Below are 23,744 nucleotides of genomic sequence, written 5' to 3'. Positions count from 1 at the left end.
TAACATATGAAGCCATTTATAATTCTGCCCCAAATTACATCACCGATCTTATCTCTTTATCACCCAAACCGTCCTCTCCTCTCCTTGCAAGACCTTCTGCTCTCTAGCTCCCTTGTCTCCTCCTCCCATGCTCATCTCCAGGACTTCTCCCATCCTCTGGAACTCTCTACCCCAATTTATCAGACTATCGCCTACTCTGCTCACTTTTAGGTGATCTCTAAAAATCTATCGCTTCAGGGAAGCCTATCCTGCCCTCAGCTAATAATGGAATCTTCTACTCCTCCAACCAGTCCATCCCCCACAGTTACTACCTTTTGTACCACTAGCCCCTCCCTCCTAGATTGTAAGCTCCCAGGATCAGGGCCCTCCTATCCCTCTTGTATTGAACTGTATTGTTGCTGTATTGTCTCCCTTTATATTGTAAAGTGCTGAGCAAACTGTTGGCGCTATATAAGTCATGCATAATAATAATAATATTTTTTTCTCTCATCCCGCTGGCTGAACGATAAAACTGAACCATGTAGGCCAGCTTTGGGAGCAAATATATTATCATCAACTCCTCCCCCTGAAGGGGTTCATCTGGGTCCCCACACTATATATGTGTGTATCATCATCTGCTGGAGATAAAAGACATCACAGTGACTGTGGAGGAAGAGGACAGACATGACTATGGAGCAAGAGGACGGACGTGACTATGGAGGAAGAGGACGGACGTGACTATGGAGGAAGAGGATGGACATGATGGGGGGTTACTGGGTGTAAATAGGAAATACTATCTTATTACCTCCTCTGCTGCTACTTCCACCGATGTCTCTTTTTCTTTGTGCCACACGGAACTTTGTCTTTATTTCAGGTCACTTCCTGCCTGTACCTGACATCACTTCCTGTCTGTACCTGACATCACTGCCTGTCTGTACCTGACATCACTGCCTGTCTGTACCTGACATCACTTCCTGTCTGTCTTCCATAGAGACTTCCTGTCTGGGTAGAAGTGAGATCCCCACCTTGTGGAGCTCAGAGGAACTGCAGCCCCGAGAAGCATCTGGTAGTGTAGATCTCATTTGCTGCCATAAGTTTTTGAAGATTGAAGAAAAAAAACAAAAGAAATGTTTCTTTTTTTTTATATTTCAAAACCTTTTGAGAAAAAATGAGATCTGCAAAATACTCCCCATGCCTGTTTTTAAATTCCTTGGGGTGTCTACTTTCAAGAAAGGGGTCATTTGGGGGGGGTTTGTTGCTATCGTGGCATGTCAGGGCGTCCGAAACTGTGATAGGTAGTGAGGAAGTGAAATGAGGAAGTTACGCACCTTCAGGCTTTCAAAGCGGTCATTGGATTTCAGGCTCCTGTATGTGGCTAGGCTCCCAAAAAGTCTCACACATGTGGTACCCCCATACTTGGTAGAAGTAGCAGAATGTATTTTGGGGTGTAATTCCACATATATCCATGGCTTGTGTGACAAATATATCATTTAAATGACAACTTTGTGTAAAAAACGTTTTTGTAATTTTCCAGAAACTTGTGGAAATAAAAAAAATCTTCCATGAACTCAATATGCCTCTCAGCAGATAGTTTAGGGTGTCTACTTTCTGAAAAGGGGTCATTTGGGGGTGTTTGTACTATTCTGGTATTTTAGCACCTCAAGAAATGTGATGGGCAGTCAGAAAGTAAAAGCTGTAAATTCCATTATCTCTCCCATAGTTTGTAGACGCTATAACTTCCACACAAAGCAATCAATATACAATTATTGGGAATATTTTTAACCAAAGATATGGAGCAGAATATTTTAGTATTTTTTAATATTTTTGACAGAAATGAGAAAATGTTTTTTTTTTCAAAACTTTTTTTTTCAAAATGTTTTTTGTTTATAGCACCAAAAATAAATATTGCACAGGTGATCAAATACCACGGAAAGAAAGCTCAAAAGGACGTAAATTTCATTTATGTACCGTATTGCTTGACCGCGCAATTGTCCATTAAACTAGTGCAGTGCTGTATACCAAAAAATGGCGTAAATTGCAGTATCTCTCCCATAGTTTGTAGACGCTATAACTTCACACAAAGCAATCAATATACACTTAGTGGGATTTTTCACTAAAAACATGGAGAATACATTTTGGGCTAAATTTATGACTAACTTTGAGTTTACTATATATTTTTTATAGCTGAAAGTAAACAATTTTGTTTTTCTTCAAAATTTTAAGTATTTTTTTGTTTATAGCGCGAAAAATAAAAAGCGCACAGGTGATCAAATACCACCAAAAGAAAGCTCTATTTGTGTGAAAAAAGGATGTGGGTGCAGCATTGCATGACCGCGCAATTATCAGTGGAATTAGTGCAGCACCGAATATCAAAAAGAGGCGTGGTCAGGAAGGGGGTAAATACTTTGGAGGGCAAGGGGTTAATCATGTCCAGCAAAAAAAATATTAAAATTTCGTCATAAATTTCGTCCAGAATGTATTCTGCTCCGTGTCTTTGCTAAAAATAAAATCCCAATCCGTGTAAATGAATCGTTTTCTGTGAAAGTTGCAGCGTCTACAAATGGCGGGATAGATACTGGAATTGTATTCTTTACTAGTGTGATAGATATTTTGGGCCTACAATAATTTTTACCATCATTGTGAACTTGTTTTTTTTTTTAAAGAAATATTTATTGGGTTTTATGTCAATAAAAAAAAAGAAAACATCAAGTCATTTGGGTGTTACAAACAGGGAGAACAGATGACATTAATGACTGGATAGACATTGCAGATGATGTACATAGAGCATTGCTGGGTTCTGTCCTCCAATGTGTGTTGCAGTGAGGAGACCGGGGATCACATCAACATCTATACATCCTACAATACATCCTACAAATGTACAAAGGGACATAAAAGAAAGACAAAGGAATAGGAATACAGAAGAGGGCTTAAGAAGGGGGAGGGGGGAGAAGGGAGGGAGGGGTTGGAAGGAAGGGGGGAGGGGGGAGAGGAAGGGAGAAGAGGGGAGGGGGAGAAGGGAGGGCGGAAAGAAAAGAAGGGAGCTAGAAAGGAAATAAAAAGGAATCCCGATCTCTGCCATGTGGGATTATAGAGGGATAAATAGAGACATGTATAGCCAATCCCTGCTCCTCATCCCTCCACACCCGCCCCATATACAGTCCAGGCGTGGCAGTCCCGGGAGTGCAGCTGTAGCTGTGTGAAGCCTGAATGTCCCAGTAGGAGGAGTTCTGCCCGCAGTGTGAGCTGCACTCCTGGAGGACCCTGTTCCAGTCTATGCTGCACCACCCCCAGCTTCATGATTGGCCTTCCTCTGCCTCATTGTCTGATATCAATTGTCCGTGTATTGCTACATGTTGGGGATTTCTGCTACAAATCTGAACTAGGAATAGAGAAAGGGAGAAAGGATGGCGCTCTACTTCCTGCTCTCTGTGCTTTCCATCCCCCATCAACCAATCACAATGTGTCCACAATCACCATGGAAATGATCAGATCAATAAAACGTTTGTCATAGACAGACCATCATGTGCCGATCATATACACAGACATTTGTATCACAGGAAACATACAAGAAGAAACATGTATGGAGAAAGACACGGGAAAGTCCCAATATGTGCATTCACCAATCACTCCTTCATTCCCGGTATACACACAATTCCATTGCTTCCATGTGTACACCATCAGTCACTCTTCTAGAATTGGGACATTTTATTACCACCCACCTCTTCAGTGATCCCCACCATGCAAGTATTATCCTCACCTCCAACTGTGGGCCTAATGAGTGCTTGGAACATTTGTCCACAAAGTATCAATAATAGACCTCCAAGTGTTTGTGAAATCTCCCACCACAAATGTACTCAGCCAATCACAGGGCAGGACTCCATTTTTATTCTTCTCCTGATATCAATGGCTGACCCGGTCCCACACTTCAGCCATGTCTTTGGGGACCTCTGATCTCCTTATGAACGGTTTCTTCCATGATGAAGATCAGCCATGGAGTATATCTGAGGTGTATATCAGGGTGTGCTTCTTCCCCACATGAGAGCTGGGATGTCCAGCAACATTCATCTAGAAGACATTTCCCGCACTCAAGGCACTAATACACCTCCAGGGTTGTGTGGGACCCCTGATGTACAGAAACATAGGACTTCAGTGAGGAACATTTCCCTCACTCAGGACAGGAATACGGCTTTTGCCCAGTGTGAGATCTCTGATGTCTGTAAAGACTGGACTTCACTGAAAAACATTTCCCACACTCAGGGCAGGAATACGGCTTCTCCCCTGTGTGAGATCTCTGATGTGTGTATAGATGGGACTTATCTAAAAAACATTTCCCGCACTCAGGACAGGAATACGGCTTGTCCCCCGTGTGAGATCTCTGATGTTTGGAAAGACTGGACTTATCTGAAAAACATTTCCCGCACTCAGGACAGAAATACGGCTTCTCTCCTGTGTGACATCTCTTATGACTATAAAGATGGGACTTCTGTGAAAAACATTTCCCGCACTCAGGACAGGAATATGGCTTTTCCCCCGTGTGAAATCTCTGATGTGTGTGCAGACTGGACTTCAATGAATAACATTTCCCACACTCAGGACAGGAATACGGCTTTTCCCCCGTGTGAGATCTCTGATGTCTGTAAAGATGGGACTTCTCTGAAAAACATTTCCCGCACTCAGGACAAGAATACAGTTTCTCCCCCGTGTGAGATCTCTGATGGATGTAAAGAATGCGCTTCAGTGAAAAACATTTCCCACACTCGGGACAGGAATACGGCTTCTCCCCCGTGTGAGATCTCTGATGTTTGTGCAGACTGGACTTCTCTGAAAAACATTTCCCACATTCAGGACAGGAATATGGCTTCTCCCCCGTGTGAGATTTCTGATGCCTGTACAAATTAGACTTGTCTGAAAAACATTTCCCACACTCAGCACAGGAATACGGCTTCTCTCCCGTGTGAGATCTTTTATGCACATTAAGACCGGATTTAGAACAGAATCCCTTCCCGCACTCAGTACAGGAGAACCTCTTCCCTGTTGGAAGGCCGGCCCGGTCCCGCACAGTCTGAGGTTCCTCAGGATACGAGGAATCCGATGGTCCATCTACACTGGGTGGTGCCGGATGGACATTGGAGGGAGCCGGGTTTTCTCCTGGACTATACTGTGTGATGTCCTCATCTTCTACTTTCCAGTCTGGAGACAAAGTGAGACAATCCTCAGAGGTTTTCCTCATCTCCCGGCCATGGACTAAAATACAAAGACAAAGAGGATTACTAGACAGGAGCTGATTGGTTCCCCCAAACCAGGACTCTGCCCACATCAGGCAGCTTGGTCTCTGAGGAGCTTACAATTCCACCCTCAAGGGAACTAGGAAATGGCTCCTCTGATCTCCTACCAGGTCATTTCTTTATTCATGGACCTTAGTCAGAGAGTGAGGAAACAACCAGAACTGTCTTTTATAGGAGGGACAGTGATGAGGGGATTATAGGACGAGGGTCCCCACCCCCTCTATCACTCATCGCCATCTTCCCAACACAAGAAGTACTGCACTTCCTTATTTAGTCCATGATTTAGTCATGAAGAACAGCGGGGCTGAGCCCCACCAGAGGTCAGAGAGTGAGGATGGGGGGAGAACAACCAAGATGAAGACTGGACTGATCCTGAAGACCACCATCATTGGGGTATTGACTCCTCCCTCATTATCACTTTCTGTTTAAGGGTCCAAAGTTGGAGGATGTTATCACATTATTATCACCATGTAAAAGTCTGTGCTCCAATCACATCATCCGATATAAAATGTCCAGCTGGGAGGAAATGGGGGGAACAAAAGAGAATCCATATTATGTGTATATATAGCAGTGGGGGGAGGGGGGAGAGCAGAAGTCAGGACTATTGAATGTACAACATAGAGTATATAGTGCAGGGGTCAGGAGTATGTAATGTACAACATAGAGTATATACTTCAGGGGTCAGGACTATGTAATGTACAACAGAGTATATAGCGCAGGGGTCAAGAGTATGGAAAGTACAACAGAGTATATAGTGTAGGGGTCAGGAGTATGTAATATACAACATAGAGTATATAGTGCAGGGGTCAGGAGTATGTAATGTACAACATAGAGTATATAGTGCAGGGGTCAGGAGTATGGAATGTACAACATAGAGTATATAGTGCAGGGGTCAGGAGTATGTAATGTACAACATAGAGTATATACTTCAGGGGTCAGGAGTATGTAATGTACAACAGAGTATATAGCGCAGGGGTCCGGAGTATGAAATGTACAACAGAGTATATAGTGCAGGGGTCAGGAGTATGTAATGTACAACATAGAGTATATAGTGCAGGTCACATGACAGTTGTATACAATGGCTTAATTTTCTTCCCAAAAGAAGAACAAAAATTTTGGAAAAAAAACCCCACGTTTTTCTTTGTTTCTGTTATAAAAGTTTGCAAATAAATAATTGTTCTTCATAAATTTAGGCTGAGGTGTATTCTGCTACATGTCTTTGGTGAAAATAACCCAAATTAGGATTTATGATTTAGTCTGAAGGGAAGTTATAGAGTTCACAAACTATGGGAGATATCTGAAAATTGATTGATCCTGAAGTACTGACGGCCAAACTAATTTCTAGAGGTCTAAGATTGTCAGGACAGTACAGATATCCCCCAAATGTCAGGACGGTACAGATATCCCCCAAATGTCAGGACGGTACAGATATCCCCCAAATGTCAGGACGGTACAGATATCCCCCAAATGTCAGGACGGTACAGATATCCCCCAAATGTCAGGACGGTACAGATATCCCCCAAATGTCAGGACGGGAAAGATATCCCCCAAATGTCAGGACAGGACAGATATCCCCCAAATGTCAGGACAGGACAGATATCCCCCAAATGTCAGAACAGTACAGATATCCCCCAAATGTCAGAACTAGAGATGAGCGAATTATTCAAAAATTCGATTCGGCTGATTCGCCGAATTTGCGGGAGAAATTCGATTTGATGCAAATTTATTCGCCGCGAATTTAACTTATTAAAAGGGTTTCTAGGCTTCAGAGAGCCTTTATATTAGTGCAGAACACTGTACCTTTAATTTAAATGCCCTTGGAGTCTGCTGGGGAAGAGAAATAATACTGTCAGTCAGTATGACATGCAGATGAGTGCCGTCGATCTTAGAATCACCGCACACTTCACTCATTTGGGCAGTCACGGGGCACGACGAAGAAGAAGAATGAAAAGAAGAATGAAAAGAAGAAGAAGAAGAATGAAAAGAAGAAGAATGAAAAGAAGAAGAATGAGAAGAAGAAGAATGAGAAGAAGAAGAATGAGAAGAAGAATGAAAAGAAGAATTAAAAGAAGAATGAAAAGAAGAAGAAGAATGAAAAGAAGAATGAAAAGAAGAAGAAGAAGGAAAAGAAGAATGAAAAGAAGAAGAAGAAGAAGGAAAAGAAGAAGAATGAAAAGAAGAATGAAAAGAAGAAGAATAAAAAGAAGAATGAAAAGAAGAAGAAGAATGAAAAGAAGAAGAAGAAGAATGAAAAGAAGAATGAAAAGAAGAAGAATGAAAAGAAGAAGAAGAAGAATGAAAAGAAGAATGAGAAGAAGAATGAAAAGAAGAAGAAGAAGAATGAAAAGAAGAATGAAAAGAAGAAGATGAATGAGAAGAAGAAGAAGAAGAGGAATGAGAAGAAGAAGAAGAAGAATGAGAAGAAGAAGAAGAAGAATGAGAAGAAGAAGAAGAAGAAGAAGAATGAGAAGAAGAAGAAGAAGAATGAGAAGAATGAAAAGAAGAAGGAAAAGAAGAAGGAAAAGAAGAAGAAGAAAAAGAAGAAGAATGAAAAGAAGAAGAAGGAAAAGAAGAAGAAGAATGAAAAGAAGAAGAATGAAAAGAAGAAGAAGAAGAAGAAGAATGAAAAGAAGAAGAAGAAGAAGAATGAAAAGAAGAAGAAGAAGAAGAATGAAAAGAAGAAGAAGAAGAAGAAGAATGAAAAGAAGAAGAAGAAGAAGAAGAATGAAAAGAAGAAGAAGAAGAAGAAGAAGAAGAAGAAGAAGAATGAAAAGAAGAAGAAGAAGAATGAAAAGAAGAAGAAGAAGAAGAAGAATGAAAAGAAGAAGAAGAAGAAGAAGAAGAATGAAAAGAAAAAGAAGAATGAAAAGAAGAAAAAGAAGAATGAAAAGAAGAAAAAGAAGAATGAAAAGAAGAATGAAAAGAAGAAGGAAAAGAAGAATGAAAAGAAGAAGAATGAAAAGAAGAAGAATGAAAAGAAGAAGAAGAAGAAGAAGAAGAATGAAAAGAAGAAGAAGAAGAATGAAAAGAAGAAAAAGAAGAATGAAAAGAAGAAGAAGAAGAAGAATGAAAAGAAGAAAAAGAAGAATGAAAAGAAGAAGAAGAATGAAAAGAAGAAGAAGAAGAAGAATGAAAAGAAGAATAAGAAGAATGAAAAGAAGAATGAAAAGAAGAAGAAGAAGAATGAAAAGAAGAAGAAGAATGAAAAGAAGAATGAGAAGAAGAATGAAAAGAAGAATGAAAAGAAGAATGAGAAGAATGAAAAGAAGAATGAAAAGAAGAAGAAGAATGAAAAGACGAAAAGGAGAAGAAGAAGAAGAAGAATGAAAAGAAAAAGAAGAAGAATGAAAAGAAGAAAAAGAAGAATGAAAAGAAGAAAAAGAAGAATGAAAAGAAGAAAAAAAAGAATGAAAAGAAGAAAAAAGAATGAAAAGAAGAAGAATGAAAAGAAGAAGAAGAATAAGAAGAATGAAAAGAAGAAGAAGAAGAAGAAGAAAGAAAAGAAGAAAAAGAAGAATGAAAAGAAGAAGAAGAAGAAGAATGAAAAGAAGAAAAAGAAGAATGAAAAGAAGAAGAAGAATGAAAAGAAGAAGAAGAAGAAGAAGAATGAAAAGAAGAATAAGAAGAATGAAAAGAAGAATGAAAAGAAGAAGAAGAAGAAGAATGAAAAGAAGAAGAAGAAGAAGAATGAAAAGAAGAAGAAGAATGAAAAGAAGAATGAGAAGAAGAATGAAAAGAAGAATGAAAAGAAGAATGAAAAGAAGAAGAAGAAGAATGAAAAGAAGAAGAAGAAGAATGAAAAGAAGAAGAAGAAGAATGAAAAGAAGAATGAAAAGAAGAAGAATGAAAAGAAGAAGAAGAAGAATGAAAAGAAGAGTGAACAGAAGGATGAAAAGAAGAAGAAGAAGAATGAAAAGAAGAAGAAGAAGAAGAAGAAGAATGAAAAGAAGAAGAAGAAGAAGAAGAATGAAAAGAAGAAGAATGAAAAGAAGAAGAATTCCAGTACAGCAAAAAGTGTATCTGCAGAGAGCTCCGCTATTTCTGACAGTTCTCTGACAGTTCCTTCACATTTACAGCGGTTGAAACATTGTATCTATTTATTTCCGAATAAAAACATCTGTATCCTAAATGGAAACAAATAGATACAATGTTTCAACCGTTGTAAATGAACTGTCAGAACTGTCAGAAATAGCGGAGCTCTCTGCAGTGACACTTTTGCCGGCTGATCGGGAAAAATTCGATTCGTGCACCCGAAGTTTGCTAAAATTCGGATTCGATGCGAATCGAATTTTTCCTGATATTCGAAACGAATTCCACTTTGCCAGGTTCGATTCGCTCATCTCTAGTCAGAACAGTACAGATATCCCTCAAATGTCAGGACGGTGCAGATATCCCTCAAATGTCAGGACAGTACATATATCCCCCAAATGTCAAGACAGTACAAATATCCCCCAAATGTCAGGATGGTGCAGATATCCCCCCAAATGTCAGGACGGTGCAGATATCCCCCAAATGTCAGGATGGTGCAGATATCCCCCAAATGTCAGGCTGGTGCGGATATCCCCAAATGTCAGGACGGTGCAGATATCCCCCAAATGTCAGGAGGGTACAAATATCCCCCAAATGTCAGGAGGGTACAGATATCCCCCAAATATGTCAGGATGGTAAAGATATCCCCCAAATGTCAGGACGGTACAGATATCCCCCAAATGTCAGGACGGTACAGATATCCCCCAAATGTCAGGACGGTACAGATATCCCCCAAATGTCAGAACGGTACAGATATCCCCCAAATGTCAGAACGGTACAGATATCACCCAAATGTCAGGAGAGTACAGATATCCCCCAAATGTCAGGATGGTACAGATATCCCCCAAATGTCAGGACGGTACAGATATCCCCCAAATGTCAGGACGGTACAGATATCCCCCAAATGTCAGGACAGTACAGATATCCCCCAAATGTCAGGACGGTACAGATAACCCCAAATGTCAGGACGGTACAGATATCCCCCAAATGTCAGGACGGTACAGATATCCTCCAAATGTCAGAACAGTACAGATATCCCCCAAATGTCAGGACGGTACAGATATCCCCCAATTTTTACTTTGGGTACAATGTTGTATGATCGCGCAGTTGTCATGCAAAGTGTGAGAGCGCTGAAACCTGAAAAATGCCCTGGGCAGGAAGGGGGAAAAGTGCCCGGTATGGAAGGGGTTAGTGGGGTACCCCAAGGTTCAGTGTTGGGACCCCGACTTAATAATATATTTTTTTAAACAATATAGGGTCTGATATTAAAAATCCCAAGGGGGATATGATCTCCATGTATAATACATAAGGGGGGATATGATCTCCCTGTATAATACATAAGGGGGGATATGATCTCCATGTATAATACATAAGGGGGATATGATCTCCATGTATAATACATAAGGGGGGATATGATCTCCCTGTATAATACATAAGGGGGGATATGATCTCCATGTATAATACATAAGGGAGGGGATATGATCTCCATGTATAATACATAAGGGGGGATATGATCTCCATGTATAATACATAAGGGGGGGATATGATCTCCATGTATAATACATAAGGTGGGGGTTATGATCTCCATGTATAATACATAAGGGGGGATATGATCTCCATGTATAATACATAAGGGGGGATATGATCTCCATGTATAATACATAAGGGGGATATGATCTCCATGTATAATACATAAGGGGGGGATATGATCTCCATGTATAATACATAAGGGGGGGATATGATCTCCATGTATAATACATAAGGGGGGATATGATCTCCATGTATAATACATAAGGGGGATATGATCACCATGTATAATACATAAGGGAGGATATGATCTCCATGTATAATACATAAGGGGGGATATGATCTCCATGTATAATACATAAGGGGGGGATATGATCTCCATGTATAATACATAAGGGAGGATATGATCTCCATGTATAATACATAAGGGGGATATGATCTCCATGTATAATACATAAGGGGGGATATTATCTCCATGTATAATACATAAGGGGGATATGATCTCCATGTATAATACATAAGGGGGGGATATGATCTCCATGTATAATACATAAGGGGGATATGATCACCATGTATAATACATAAGGGGGGATATAATCTCCATGTATAATACATAAGGGGGATATGATCACCATGTATAATACATAAGGGGGGGATATGATCTCCATGTATAATACATAAGGGGGGATATGATCTCCATGTAGAATACATAAGGGGGGATATGATCTCCATGTATAATACATAAGGGGGGATATGATCTCCATGTATAATACATAAGGGGGGATATGATCTCCATGTATAATACATAAGGGGGATATGATCTCCATGTATAATACATAAGGGGGGATATGATCTCCCTGTATAATACATAAGGGGGGATATGATCTCCATGTATAATACATAAGGGGGATATGATCTCCATGTATAATACATAAGGGGGGATATGATCTCCCTGTATAATACATAAGGGGGGATATGATCTCCATGTATAATACATAAGGGAGGGGATATGATCTCCATGTATAATACATAAGGGGGGATATGATCTCCATGTATAATACATAAGGGGGGGATATGATCTCCATGTATAATACATAAGGTGGGGGTTATGATCTCCATGTATAATACATAAGGGGGGATATGATCTCCATGTATAATACATAAGGGGGGATATGATCTCCATGTATAATACATAAGGGGGATATGATCTCCATGTATAATACATAAGGGGGGGATATGATCTCCATGTATAATACATAAGGGGGGGATATGATCTCCATGTATAATACATAAGGGGGGATATGATCTCCATGTATAATACATAAGGGGGATATGATCACCATGTATAATACATAAGGGAGGATATGATCTCCATGTATAATACATAAGGGGGGATATGATCTCCATGTATAATACATAAGGGGGGGATATGATCTCCATGTATAATACATAAGGGAGGATATGATCTCCATGTATAATACATAAGGGGGATATGATCTCCATGTATAATACATAAGGGGGGATATTATCTCCATGTATAATACATAAGGGGGATATGATCTCCATGTATAATACATAAGGGGGGGATATGATCTCCATGTATAATACATAAGGGGGATATGATCACCATGTATAATACATAAGGGGGGATATAATCTCCATGTATAATACATAAGGGGGATATGATCACCATGTATAATACATAAGGGGGGGATATGATCTCCATGTATAATACATAAGGGGGGATATGATCTCCATGTAGAATACATAAGGGGGGATATGATCTCCATGTATAATACATAAGGGGGGATATGATCTCCATGTATAATACATAAGGGGGGATATGATCTCCATGTATAATACATAAGGGGGATATGATCACCATGTATAATACATAAGGGGGGGGAAATGATCTCCATGTATAATACATAAGGGGGATATGATCACCATGTATAATACATAAGGAGGGGAAATGATCTCCATGTATAATACATAAGGGGGGATATGATCTCCATGTATAATACATAAGGGGGGAAATGATCTCCATGTATAATACATAAGGGGGGATATGATCACCATGTATAATACATAAGGGGGGGGATATGATCTCCATGTATAATACATAAGGGGGGGATATGATCTCCATGTATAATACATAAGGGGGGGATATGATCTCCATGTATAATACATAAGGGGGATATGATCTCCATGTATAATACATAAGGGGGGGATATGATCTCCATGTATAATACATAAGGGGGGGATATGATCTCCATGTATAATACATAAGGGGGGATGTGATCTCCATGTATAATACAGTTGTGACCAAAATTATTCAACCCCCACTGAAATTGAGTGTTTTGGCCAGTTTGACATTGCTTTTGATCATTCAGTCATCTTGCTTACATTTACATTAAAGAGGCACTTGTAGGTCAGACAAATATAACATAACAGTTATAATGAAATAACCACAAATGTCTTTTCTGTGCTCACAGCATTATCAGTTTTATTCAACCCCCAAGTGACATTCAATCTTAGTACTTAGTACAGCATCCTTTTACAGTTATAACAGCTTTTAAACGTGAAGCATAGCTTGACACAAGTGTCTTGCAGCGATCTACGGGTATCTTCGCCCATTCTTCATGGGCAAAGGCCTCCAGTTCAGTCACATTCTTAGGCTTGCGCACTGCAACTGCTTTCTTTAAGTCCCACCAGAGGTTCTCAATCGGATTTAAGTCTGGTGACTGCGATGGCCACTCCAAAATGTTCCAGCCTTTCCTCTGCAACCATGCTCTAGTGGACTTGGAGGTATGCTTGGGATCATTGTCCTGTTGAAAGGTCCAACGTCTCCCAAGCCTCAGGTGTGTGACGGACTGCATCACGTTTCCATCCAATATCTCCTGGTACTGAAGAGAATTCATGGTACCTTGCACACGCTGAAGCTTCCCTGTACCTGCAGAAGCAAAACAGCCCCAAAGCATGATTGACCCTCCACCATGCTTCACAGTAGGCAAGGTGTTCTTTTCATCATAGGCCTTGTTCTTCCTCCTCCAAACATAGCGTTGATCCATGGGCCCAAACAGTTCTAATTTTGTTTCATCAGTCCACAGAACACTATCCCACAACTTTTGTGGTTTGTCCACATGGCTTTTGGCATACTGCAGTCGACTCTTCTTATTCTTTGGAGACAGCAAGGGGGTACGCCTGGGAGTTCTGGCACGGAGGCCTTCATTACGCAGTGTGCGTCTTATTGTCTGGGCTGAAACTTCTGTACCCACATCTGACAAATCTTTTCTCAGTTCCTCAGCAGTCACACGGGGACTTCTCTCCACTCTACGCTTCAGGTAGCGCACAGCAGTCGAAGTCAGCATCTTCTTTCTGCCACGACCAGGTAGCGTTTCAACAGTGCCCTTTGCCTTGAATTTGCGAATGATGCTTCCTAAGGTGTCTCTTGGTATGTTTAACATCTTTGCAATCTTCTTATAGCCATTGCCCTTCCTGTGAAGAGAAATCACCTCTTCTCTTGTCTTCCTGGACCATTCTCTTGCCTTCACCATGTTTGTAACCACACCAGTAAATGTCTAGAAGGAGCTGAGTATCACAGTCATTTTAAAGCTGCCTAATTGGTGCTTATTATGCTTGATTGCTGCTCGGTGACATCCACAGGTGTTTTCAATACCTGATGGAAAGCACCTGTATGAACCTCTGTTCTTCAGAGTGGTAGTCTTTAAGGGGTTGAATAATTGTGGCAATGAAGAAACCACATAAGAACCATTTACTACTGTATTACATAAACAATTGATGTCATTTTAGTTGCATTTGGGTAGTTACAACGTCCTTGTAGGATTTGATTCTGAATACAATTCCAAATGTACACTATAGTCCCTAAACCCCTTTACAGCATTGGGGGTTGAATAATTTTGGTCACAACTGTACATAAGGGGGATGTGATCTCCATGTATAATACATAAGGGGGGGATATGATCTCCATGTATAATACATAAGGGGGATATGATCTCCATGTATAATACATAAGGGGGATTTGATCTCCATGTATAATACATAAGGGGGGGATATGATCTCCATGTATAATACATAAGGGGGGGATATGATCTCCATGTATAATACATAAGGGGGGGATATGATCTCCATGTATAATACATAAGGGGGGATATGATCTCCATGTATAATACATAAGGGGGGATATGATCTCCATGTATAATACATAAGGGGGATATGATCACCATGTATAATACATAAGGGGGATATGATCACCATGTATAATACATAAGGGGGGATATGATCACCATGTATAATACATTAGGAGGGATATGATCACCATGTATAATACATAAGGGGGGATATGATCACCATGTATAATACATAAGGGGGGATATGATCTCCATGTATAATACATAAGGGGGGATATGATCTCCATGTATAATACATAAGGGGGATATGATCACCATGTATAATACATAAGGGGGGATATGATCACCATGTATAATACATAAGGGGGGATATGATCACCATGTATAATACATAAGGGGGGATATGATCTCCATGTATAATACATAAGGGGGATATGATCTCCATGTATAATACATAAGGGGGATATGATCACCATGTATAATACATAAGGGGGGGATATGATCTCCATGTATAATACATAAAGGAGGATATGATCTCCATGTATAATACATAAGGGGGGGATATGATCTCCATGTATAATACATAAGGGGGGATATGATCTCCATGTATAATACAAAAGGGGAGGATATGATCTCCATGTATAATACATAAGGAGGGATATGATCTCCATGTATAATACATAAGGGGGGATATGATCTCCATGTATAATACATAAGGGGGATATGATCTCCATGTATAATACATAAGGGGGGGATATGATCTCCATGTATAATACATAAGGGGGGATATGATCTCCATGTATAATACATAAGGGGGATATGATCACCATGTATAATACATAAGGGGGGATATGATCACCTTGTATAATACATAAGGAGGGATATGATCACCTTGTATAATACATAAGGGGGGATATGATCACCATGTATAATACATAAGGGGAGGGATATGATCACCATGTATAATACATAAGGGGGGATATGATCACCATGTATAATACATAAGGGGGGATATGATCTCCATGTATAATACATAAGGGGGGGATATGATCTCCATGTATAATACATAAGGGGGGATATGATCTCCATGTATAATACATAAGGGGGGGATATGATCTCCATGTATAATACATAAGGGGGGGATATGATCTCCATGTATAATACATAAGGGGGGGATATGATCTCCATGTATAATACATAAGGGGGGATATGATCTCCATGTATAATACATAAGGGGGGATATGATCTCCATGTATAATACATAAGGGGGATATGATCTCCATGTATAATACATAAGGGGGATATGATCTCCATGTATAATACATAAGGGGGGATATGATCTCCATGTATAATACATAAGGGGGGGATATGATCTCCATGTATAATACATAAGGGGGATTTGATCTCCATGTATAATACATAAGGGGGATATGATCTCCATGTATAATACATAAGGGGGGATATGATCTCCATGTATAATACATAAGGGGGGGATATGATCTCCATGTATAATACATAAGGGGGGATATGATCTCCATGTATAATACATAAGGGGGAATATGATCTCCATGTATAATACATAAGGGGGGATATGATCACCATGTATAATACATAAGGGGGAATATGATCTCCATGTATAATACATAAGGGGGGATATGATCACCATGTATAATACATAAGAGGGGATATGATCTCCATGTATAATACATAAGGGGGGATATGATCTCCATCTATAATACATAAGGGGGATATGATCACCATGTATAATACATAAGGGGGGGGATATGATCTCCATGTATAATACATAAGGGGGATATGATCTCCATGTATAATACATAAGGGGGGATATGATATCCATGTATAATACATAAGGGGGGATATGATCACCATGTATATTACATAAGGGGGCATATGATCTCCATGTATAATACATAAGGGGGGATATGATCTCCATGTATAATACATAAGGGGGGATATGATCTCCATGTATAATACATAAGGGGGATGTGATCACCATGTATAATACATAAGGGGGTGATATGATCTCCATGTGTAATACATCACCTGAGCTCCGACCTCACTGACAACAACCTTCTTGACCCTTTACAGTCTGGATTTCACTCTCTACACTCCACTAATGATCTACTAATTGCTAAAACCAATGGCCACTTCTCTGTACTCATCCCAACCAATGGCCACTATTCCATACTCCTATTACTTGACCTCTCTGCAGCTTTTAATATGGTTGACCATCCACTCCTCCTCAAAAAACTCCACTCTCTTGGCCTTCGAGACTCCACTCTCTCCTGGTTCTCCTCCTACCTATTGCAGCGCTCCTTCAGTGTTACCAATAACTCTGCCTCCTCCTCTTCACTCCCTCTCTCTGTAGGGGTCCCTCAAAGTTCCGTCCTTGGGCCCCTGCTCTTCTCCATCTACACCTCCTCCCTTGGTCACTTGATAAACTCCCACGGCTTTAAGTACCATCTCTATGCTGACGACACACAAATCTCTCTTTCTACTGCTCACCTCACCCCTTCAGTCTCCTCCTCACCTCACCCCTTCAGTCTCCTCCTCACCTCACCCCTTCAGTCTCCTCCTCACCTCACCCCTTCAGTCTCCTCCCGTATTACTAACCTACTAAGTGACATATCGGCATGGATGTCACTCCACTTCCTCAAACTCAATCTTTCCAAAACTGAGCTCTTAGTATTCCCCCCAGCCCGTGCCCCCTCCCCTGACTTCTCCATCAAGATCAATAACACAATCATCAGTCCCTCCCCTCATGCCAGGGTACTAGGTTTAATCCTAGACTCCCATCTGTCCTTTCAGCCACAAATCCAATCGCTGTCCAAATCTTGTAGACTTCACCTCCGCAACATCTCCAAGATATGCCCGTTCCTAACCTCGGAAACCACTAAGCAACTTATTCACTCCCTTGTTATATCTCGCCTTTACTATTGTAACTCCCTCCTCATTGGCCGACTTCATCGCAGGCTATCCCCTCTTCAGTCTATCATGAATGCTGCTGCCAGACTCATCCACCTTACTAACCGTTCTGTATCTGCCACCCCTCTCTGCCAATCCCTCCACTGGCCTCCATTCAGTGTCCTCCACCCCTCTCTGCCAATCCCTCCACTGTCCTCCATTCAGTGTCCTCCACCCCTCTCTGCCAATCCCTCCACTGTCCTCCATTCAGTGTCCTCCACCCCTCTCTGCCAATCCCTCCACTGTCCTCCATTCAGTGTCCTCCACCCCTCTCTGCCAATCCCTCCACTGACCTCCATTCAGTGTCCTCCACCCCTCTCTGCCAATCCCTCCACTGGCCTCCATTCAGTGTCCTCCACCCCTCCCTGCTAATCCCTCCACTGGCTTCCCATTGCCCAATGGATAAAATTCAAAACATTAACAATAACGTATAAAGCTATTTATAACTCTGCCCCAAATTACATCACCAATCTTTTCTCCAAATATCACCCAAACCGTACTTTCCGCTCCTCGCAAGACCCCCTGCTCTCTAGCTCCCTTGTCTCCTCCTCCCATGCTCATCTCCAGGACTTCTCCAGAGCTTCCCCCATCCTGTGGAACTCTTTACCCCAATTTATCACACTATCACCTACTCTGCCCACTTTCGGCAATGTCAGAAAAACCTCTCTCTTCAGGGAAGCCTATCCTGCCCTCAGCTAATACTGGAATCTTCTACTCTTCCAACCAGTCCATCCCCCACAGTTACTACCTTTTGTACCACTAGCCCCTCCCTCCTAGATTGTAAGCTCCAAGGAGCAGGGCCCTCTTAACCCTCTTGTATTGAACTGTATTGTTGCTGTATTGTCTCCCATTATATTGTAAAGCGCTGAGCAAACTGTTGGCGCCATAAATCCCGTATAATAATAATAATAAATGACCCACCTGTGCTGATCTCTGTAGGAGTGTCCTCCTCTATAAATGTCCCCGTTATTCCATCCTCCTCCATAGACTGCTGATCATCCCTCACATACGCCTCTTCTTCTTCTGCTTTCACCTCAAATTCTATATCGATTGGATCTCCACTCTAAATCAAGGAAATGAGAGAGAATATCATCTGTAAAATATAAGGTCACAAAAAAAAAAAAAACTCCACACATTGTCTCTATGAGTCCATGTTCTAGATGCTCCATCCCACCAACCTTGTAATGGTGAGGGATGGTGTGACCTTCCTGTGTGGAATCCCTGGAATACAGAGGACGGGGACATCTCTCTGGTGGGTTCCTGGTATTAGGTGGCTCCATCATATCCTTGTGTCCTTCTGAAAACTCCTCCATCACTCCATACTCCTCATCCTCCACTTTATACTCTTCTTTAACATCAATATTATCATCCCCGAGGATTCCACTCTGAAAGATATAATAAAACATTCATTGTAACAAACATGCTGTGTATAAATCACAACTACCAATAATTGTCATCATCTACCTGATGATGGTGAGGGATGGTGTGACCTTCCTGTGTGGAATCCCGGGAATACAGAGGACGGGGACATCTCTCTGGTGGGTTCCCATGACTGGATCCATCTGTAGGAAACACACACACTGACTGAATCCATTGTTTCTATGTGTTTATCAGATGATGGGGGATCTAGGTGGATCCTCCGTACTGCTCTCTCCTTTACAATAAAGTCTCCTCTTACCCGGTGATGTGAGGGGCGGCTGATTGTCCATCATGACGTCCTTGTAGAGATCCTTGTGTCCTTCTAAATATTGATGTGTATCATCAACATGCGTGTATCATCTGCTGGAGATAAAAGACATCACAGTGACTATGGAGGAAGAGGATGGACATGACGGGGGGGTTACTGGGTGTAAATAGAACATAACATCTTATTACTTCCTCTGCTGCCAAATCCACCAATGTCTCTGATCTGCTTCACACCATATGGAACTTCATGTCTTTATTCCAGATGACTTCCTGTCTGTTCCTGACATCACTTCCTATTAGTACCTGACATCACTTCCTGACTGTACCTGACATCACTTCCTGTCTGTATTCCATAGAGAAGTCCTGTCTGGGTAGTAGAAATGAGATCCCCATCTTGTGGAGTTTAGAGGAACTGCAGCCCCGATAAACGTCCCCTAACCTCTTTGCCGAACAGCCACTGCATTAAAATGGTGACAGGGTGGCACGGCTGCGCAAAACCACGTTTTTAAACGTGTCCACACTCCCAAGGTTTTTCTCGGGCAGGGGGGGGCGTACGCACGCCCCCACGACTTGTGGCTGTCACCATTTGATCCCCGAGGGATCAATCATTCAGTTTCAGTCAGTGATGTCCGGCTGAAATCGGATGATCGGTCCCTGTCCTATCCTGTCCTTTGTTGACAGTTACACAGGACAGGATATGATGTCATTCTTCTCTGCCTGGGCACATTCCTTCCCAGAGAGAGAAGACATACAAATTGTAAGTAAAACAGCACATACCCACAGTTAGAACACACCTAGGTCACATTTAACCCCCTGATCGGCCCCCCAGTTAACCCCTTCACTGCCCTGTCACCAGTGTCATTGATTACAGTGAACAGATTTTTACTGATCACTGTATTAGTGTCACTGGTGACTTCAGATAGTGTTAGCGTCAGTTAGCGCCCCTCCCAGATAGCGTCAGATTGCCGCTAGTACACCAGTAATCACATTTGACCCCTTTATTGCCAGGAACACGCTCGCTTGCACTCTAAACCTCCATTGCTAGTATAGTGTCTGAGCGGATCAATATCTTTGATCAGATTAGCGCTATACCAGAGTTCACATTACTATAATATCCCCAAAAATGCAGCGTTAGCGGGATCAGCTCCAACACCTGCCAGCACCTGCCTTTATCCCCTACGCCCCCCTTCTCCCCCAGCAAGTGCAGTGTCAGTAGATAACTGTCACTTGATACATTACACACAAAACCGCAGTGTTGGCAGAATCAGGCCTGATCTCTGTTAGCACTTGTCGGTAAATTTATTGTAGCGGTTCAAGCAGTCCCTGACAGCCAGGCGCTCTTTTTCTGGTGAGTCGCACTAGGTACCTATAAATTAATGGCCAAAATGTCCAAGCAAAGGTACACTAGTGACGAGGCCTACAGGATTCTGAGCATGTCAGGTGAGAGCGAAAGGGAAGACTCCCTGACAGAATCAGGCTCAGAATACGAATCTGTAGACAGCAGCGGCACCCTGACAGATCACTCAGATGACGGAGAAGAGGTTCCTGCTAAGGTCAGGCATACCCAACCCCGTTCCCAGGTTGCTAAGGTGATACAAACGCATGATGACTCTCATATGCAGCAGAGTGCCAGTACTAGTGCCGCACTACCTTTTGGTGAACTGGCGAGCACCAGCGGCCTAATACATCCTGATCTTTCACATACCAGCACTGCAGTATCACTTGGTGACGTGGTGAGTCCCATAAGTGCAGTACAAGCTGGTGGGGTGGTGAGCACAAGTATTGTCCCGCAGCCACCAAAAATTTGCACACAGGACCGTAGAGCAGATAGTATTCTTCCGGGTGTGCTTGCAAATCCTGATTGGCAGCCCACAAATTCTGCAGCACCTGTACTTCCCCCATTCACTGCCCAACCCGGAATTCAGGTGGAAACAGCAAATTTAACTACTTCCCTTGATTTTTTGGAGCTGTTTTTCACGGAAGAGCTCTATGCATTGATTGTGGATCAAAGCATTTTATATGCACAAGAGTTTATCACCACCAACCCAAATTCAAACCTTGCCAGACTGTTCGCATGGAAACCTATTACAGTTTCTGAATTTAGGTTTTTTTTGGTCCTAAACCTCCACATGGGCATTAATAAGAAAAATTAATTGCACTTGTATTTGTCCGCAGACCCGATTCATCATATGCCGTGTTCTCTGCTGCCATGGCCAGGCATAGATATGAGAGTATAATGTGTTTTATGCATTTCAATGACAATACACTCTGTCATCCTCGGGGTAACCCTGAATTTGACCGGCTCCACAAAATTCAGCCCCTCACAAATCACCTTAACCAAAAATGTGCAGATGTCTATACTCCCCACCAAAAAAATGTGTGTTAATTAATTTTTTAGGCCACCTTGCATTCAAACTATTTCTCCCCAATAAGCTGGTCAGATATGGGGTCAAACCTGTATATCAGACCTTTGATTTGGGGGGGGTTGGTGCTATCCTGGTATTTCAGGGCCCCCGAAACTGATAGGTAGTGAGGAAGTGAAATGAGGAAGTTATGCACCTTCAGGCTTTCAAAGTGGTCATTGGATTTCGGGCTCCCTGTCATGGAGTGCCTGCTCCTTGTTCAAAACCCCCCCCCCCCAGTGCCTGTGTCTTTCCCGTGTCCCCTCACCCTCTCCTCATCCTGTTGCAGCCTTTGAAGATGGGCTGCACAGGATGAGGGGGGTCACCTCACCCCCCTGCCCCTCGTCACCTCCTCACATCCTCACGCAGCCTGTGAAGGCAGGCTGTGCAGGATGAGAGGGAACTGACCCCTGTGGCGGACCTCACACCTCTATGGCCATATAGACAGAGAGAAGTGACACCTCACTGAGGGATTCTGGTGCGGGGCCGCTAACCCGGCGCTGCGCACCCCTGGTGAGTGCAGTGCAGGGCACGATAGTTTCTCGTGACTGTACTCTCAGACAGACAAAGGCTCTCAAGAGCATGGCCCCTGTCAAGGGACGTGCCTCATTGCCCGGCAATGCGGCGTTGGGCTGGCCATTGCTGGGGCAACCTGGAAGCATCCGGCACAGCTTTTAAAAGGCCATCTTGAGACCAGGCTTGCTCTCTTCCTCCCGCTGCTGTCCCTGGGGCCACCACAGTCATGGGAGGTCCGGGTGGGGCCCGGGCCTCTGCAGGCATCCCCACTGCGTGCTCTGCATGAGCCCCCTTACCACAGGTCAGACCCCACGGCTAAGACTCCTGCTGCTGTCCCTGGAGCCACTGCGGTTGTGGGAGGTCCGGGTGGGGCCCGGGCCTCTGCAGGCATCCCTGCTGAGTGCTCTGCATGAGCCCCCTCCTCAAAGGTCAGACCCCATGGCCATGACTCCTGCTGCTGTTCCTGGCTGCTACGAGGGCCCCTGCTGCTGATTGCTGGGCACTGGAGAAGCTGGCCACTGTGAGGGCCGCTGTCTGTTGCTGAGGGTCCCTGGGAAGCCATCCTGTCTGCAGATCACTGGGCCCCTGGGAAGCTGTCCCATCTGCTGATCATTGGGCCCCTGGGAAGCCATCCCATCTGCTGATCGTTGGGCCCCTGGGAAGCCATCCTGTCTGCTGATCGTTGGGCCCCTGGGAAGCCATCCTGTCTGCTGATCGTTGGGCCCCTGGGAAGCTGCACTGCCTGCTGACCGCTTTGTCCCTGGAAGCTGCCTGCTGCTGAGCGTCTGCAAGTCGCCTATCCCTCTGGAAGCCTCCTGCTGTTGAGCACCTGCAAGACACCTATCGTAAGTGTCCCTAGAAGCCATGAACTGTCCCTGTTGTGCGCACAGACCACCCGTGTCTTGAACTGTCCCTGGTGTGCGCACCGACCCCCGTGTCCTGAACTGTCCCTGTTGTGCGCACAAACTACCCGTGTCCTGAACTGTCCCTGTTGTGCGCACCGACCACCCGTGTCATGAACTGTCCCTGTTGTGCGCACAGACACCCGGGTCATGAACTGCCCCTACTACACGCCTAGACTACCATTACTTGAACTGCCCCATGGCGTGCCCAGAGTATAGCTAACTGTGATGCCCCTGAGTGCTTGAGCCATCGCTACCCATTGAGTCCCCGTGAGCCTGATG

The 23,744-nt window shown here is 42.8% G+C and overlaps 1 protein-coding gene across 1 annotated transcript; it reads right to left on the bottom strand.

The window, feature by feature from the left end:
- Positions 1-2,725: 2,725 nt before the first annotated feature.
- On the bottom strand, positions 2,726-23,713 carry LOC149434964 (uncharacterized). The gene is made up of 4 exons (XM_089663170.1): positions 23,687-23,713; positions 19,135-19,341; positions 18,878-19,019; positions 2,726-2,847 (listed from the first exon to the last, which is right to left on the bottom strand). The coding sequence occupies exons 1-4, from the start codon at positions 23,711-23,713 to the stop codon at positions 2,726-2,728; spliced, it is 498 nt and encodes a 165-aa protein (XP_089519296.1).
- Between the last annotated feature and the right edge of the window lie 31 nt (positions 23,714-23,744).

This window comes from Staurois parvus, unplaced genomic scaffold, assembly GCF_062004578.1.
Source record: "Staurois parvus isolate SC_StPar_1 unplaced genomic scaffold, SC_StPar_1.0 ptg001636l, whole genome shotgun sequence".
NCBI lineage: Eukaryota > Metazoa > Chordata > Amphibia > Anura > Ranidae > Staurois > Staurois parvus.
The sequence above is the reverse complement of the archived record's forward strand: the minus strand, read 5'-3'. Positions and strand labels throughout refer to the sequence as shown.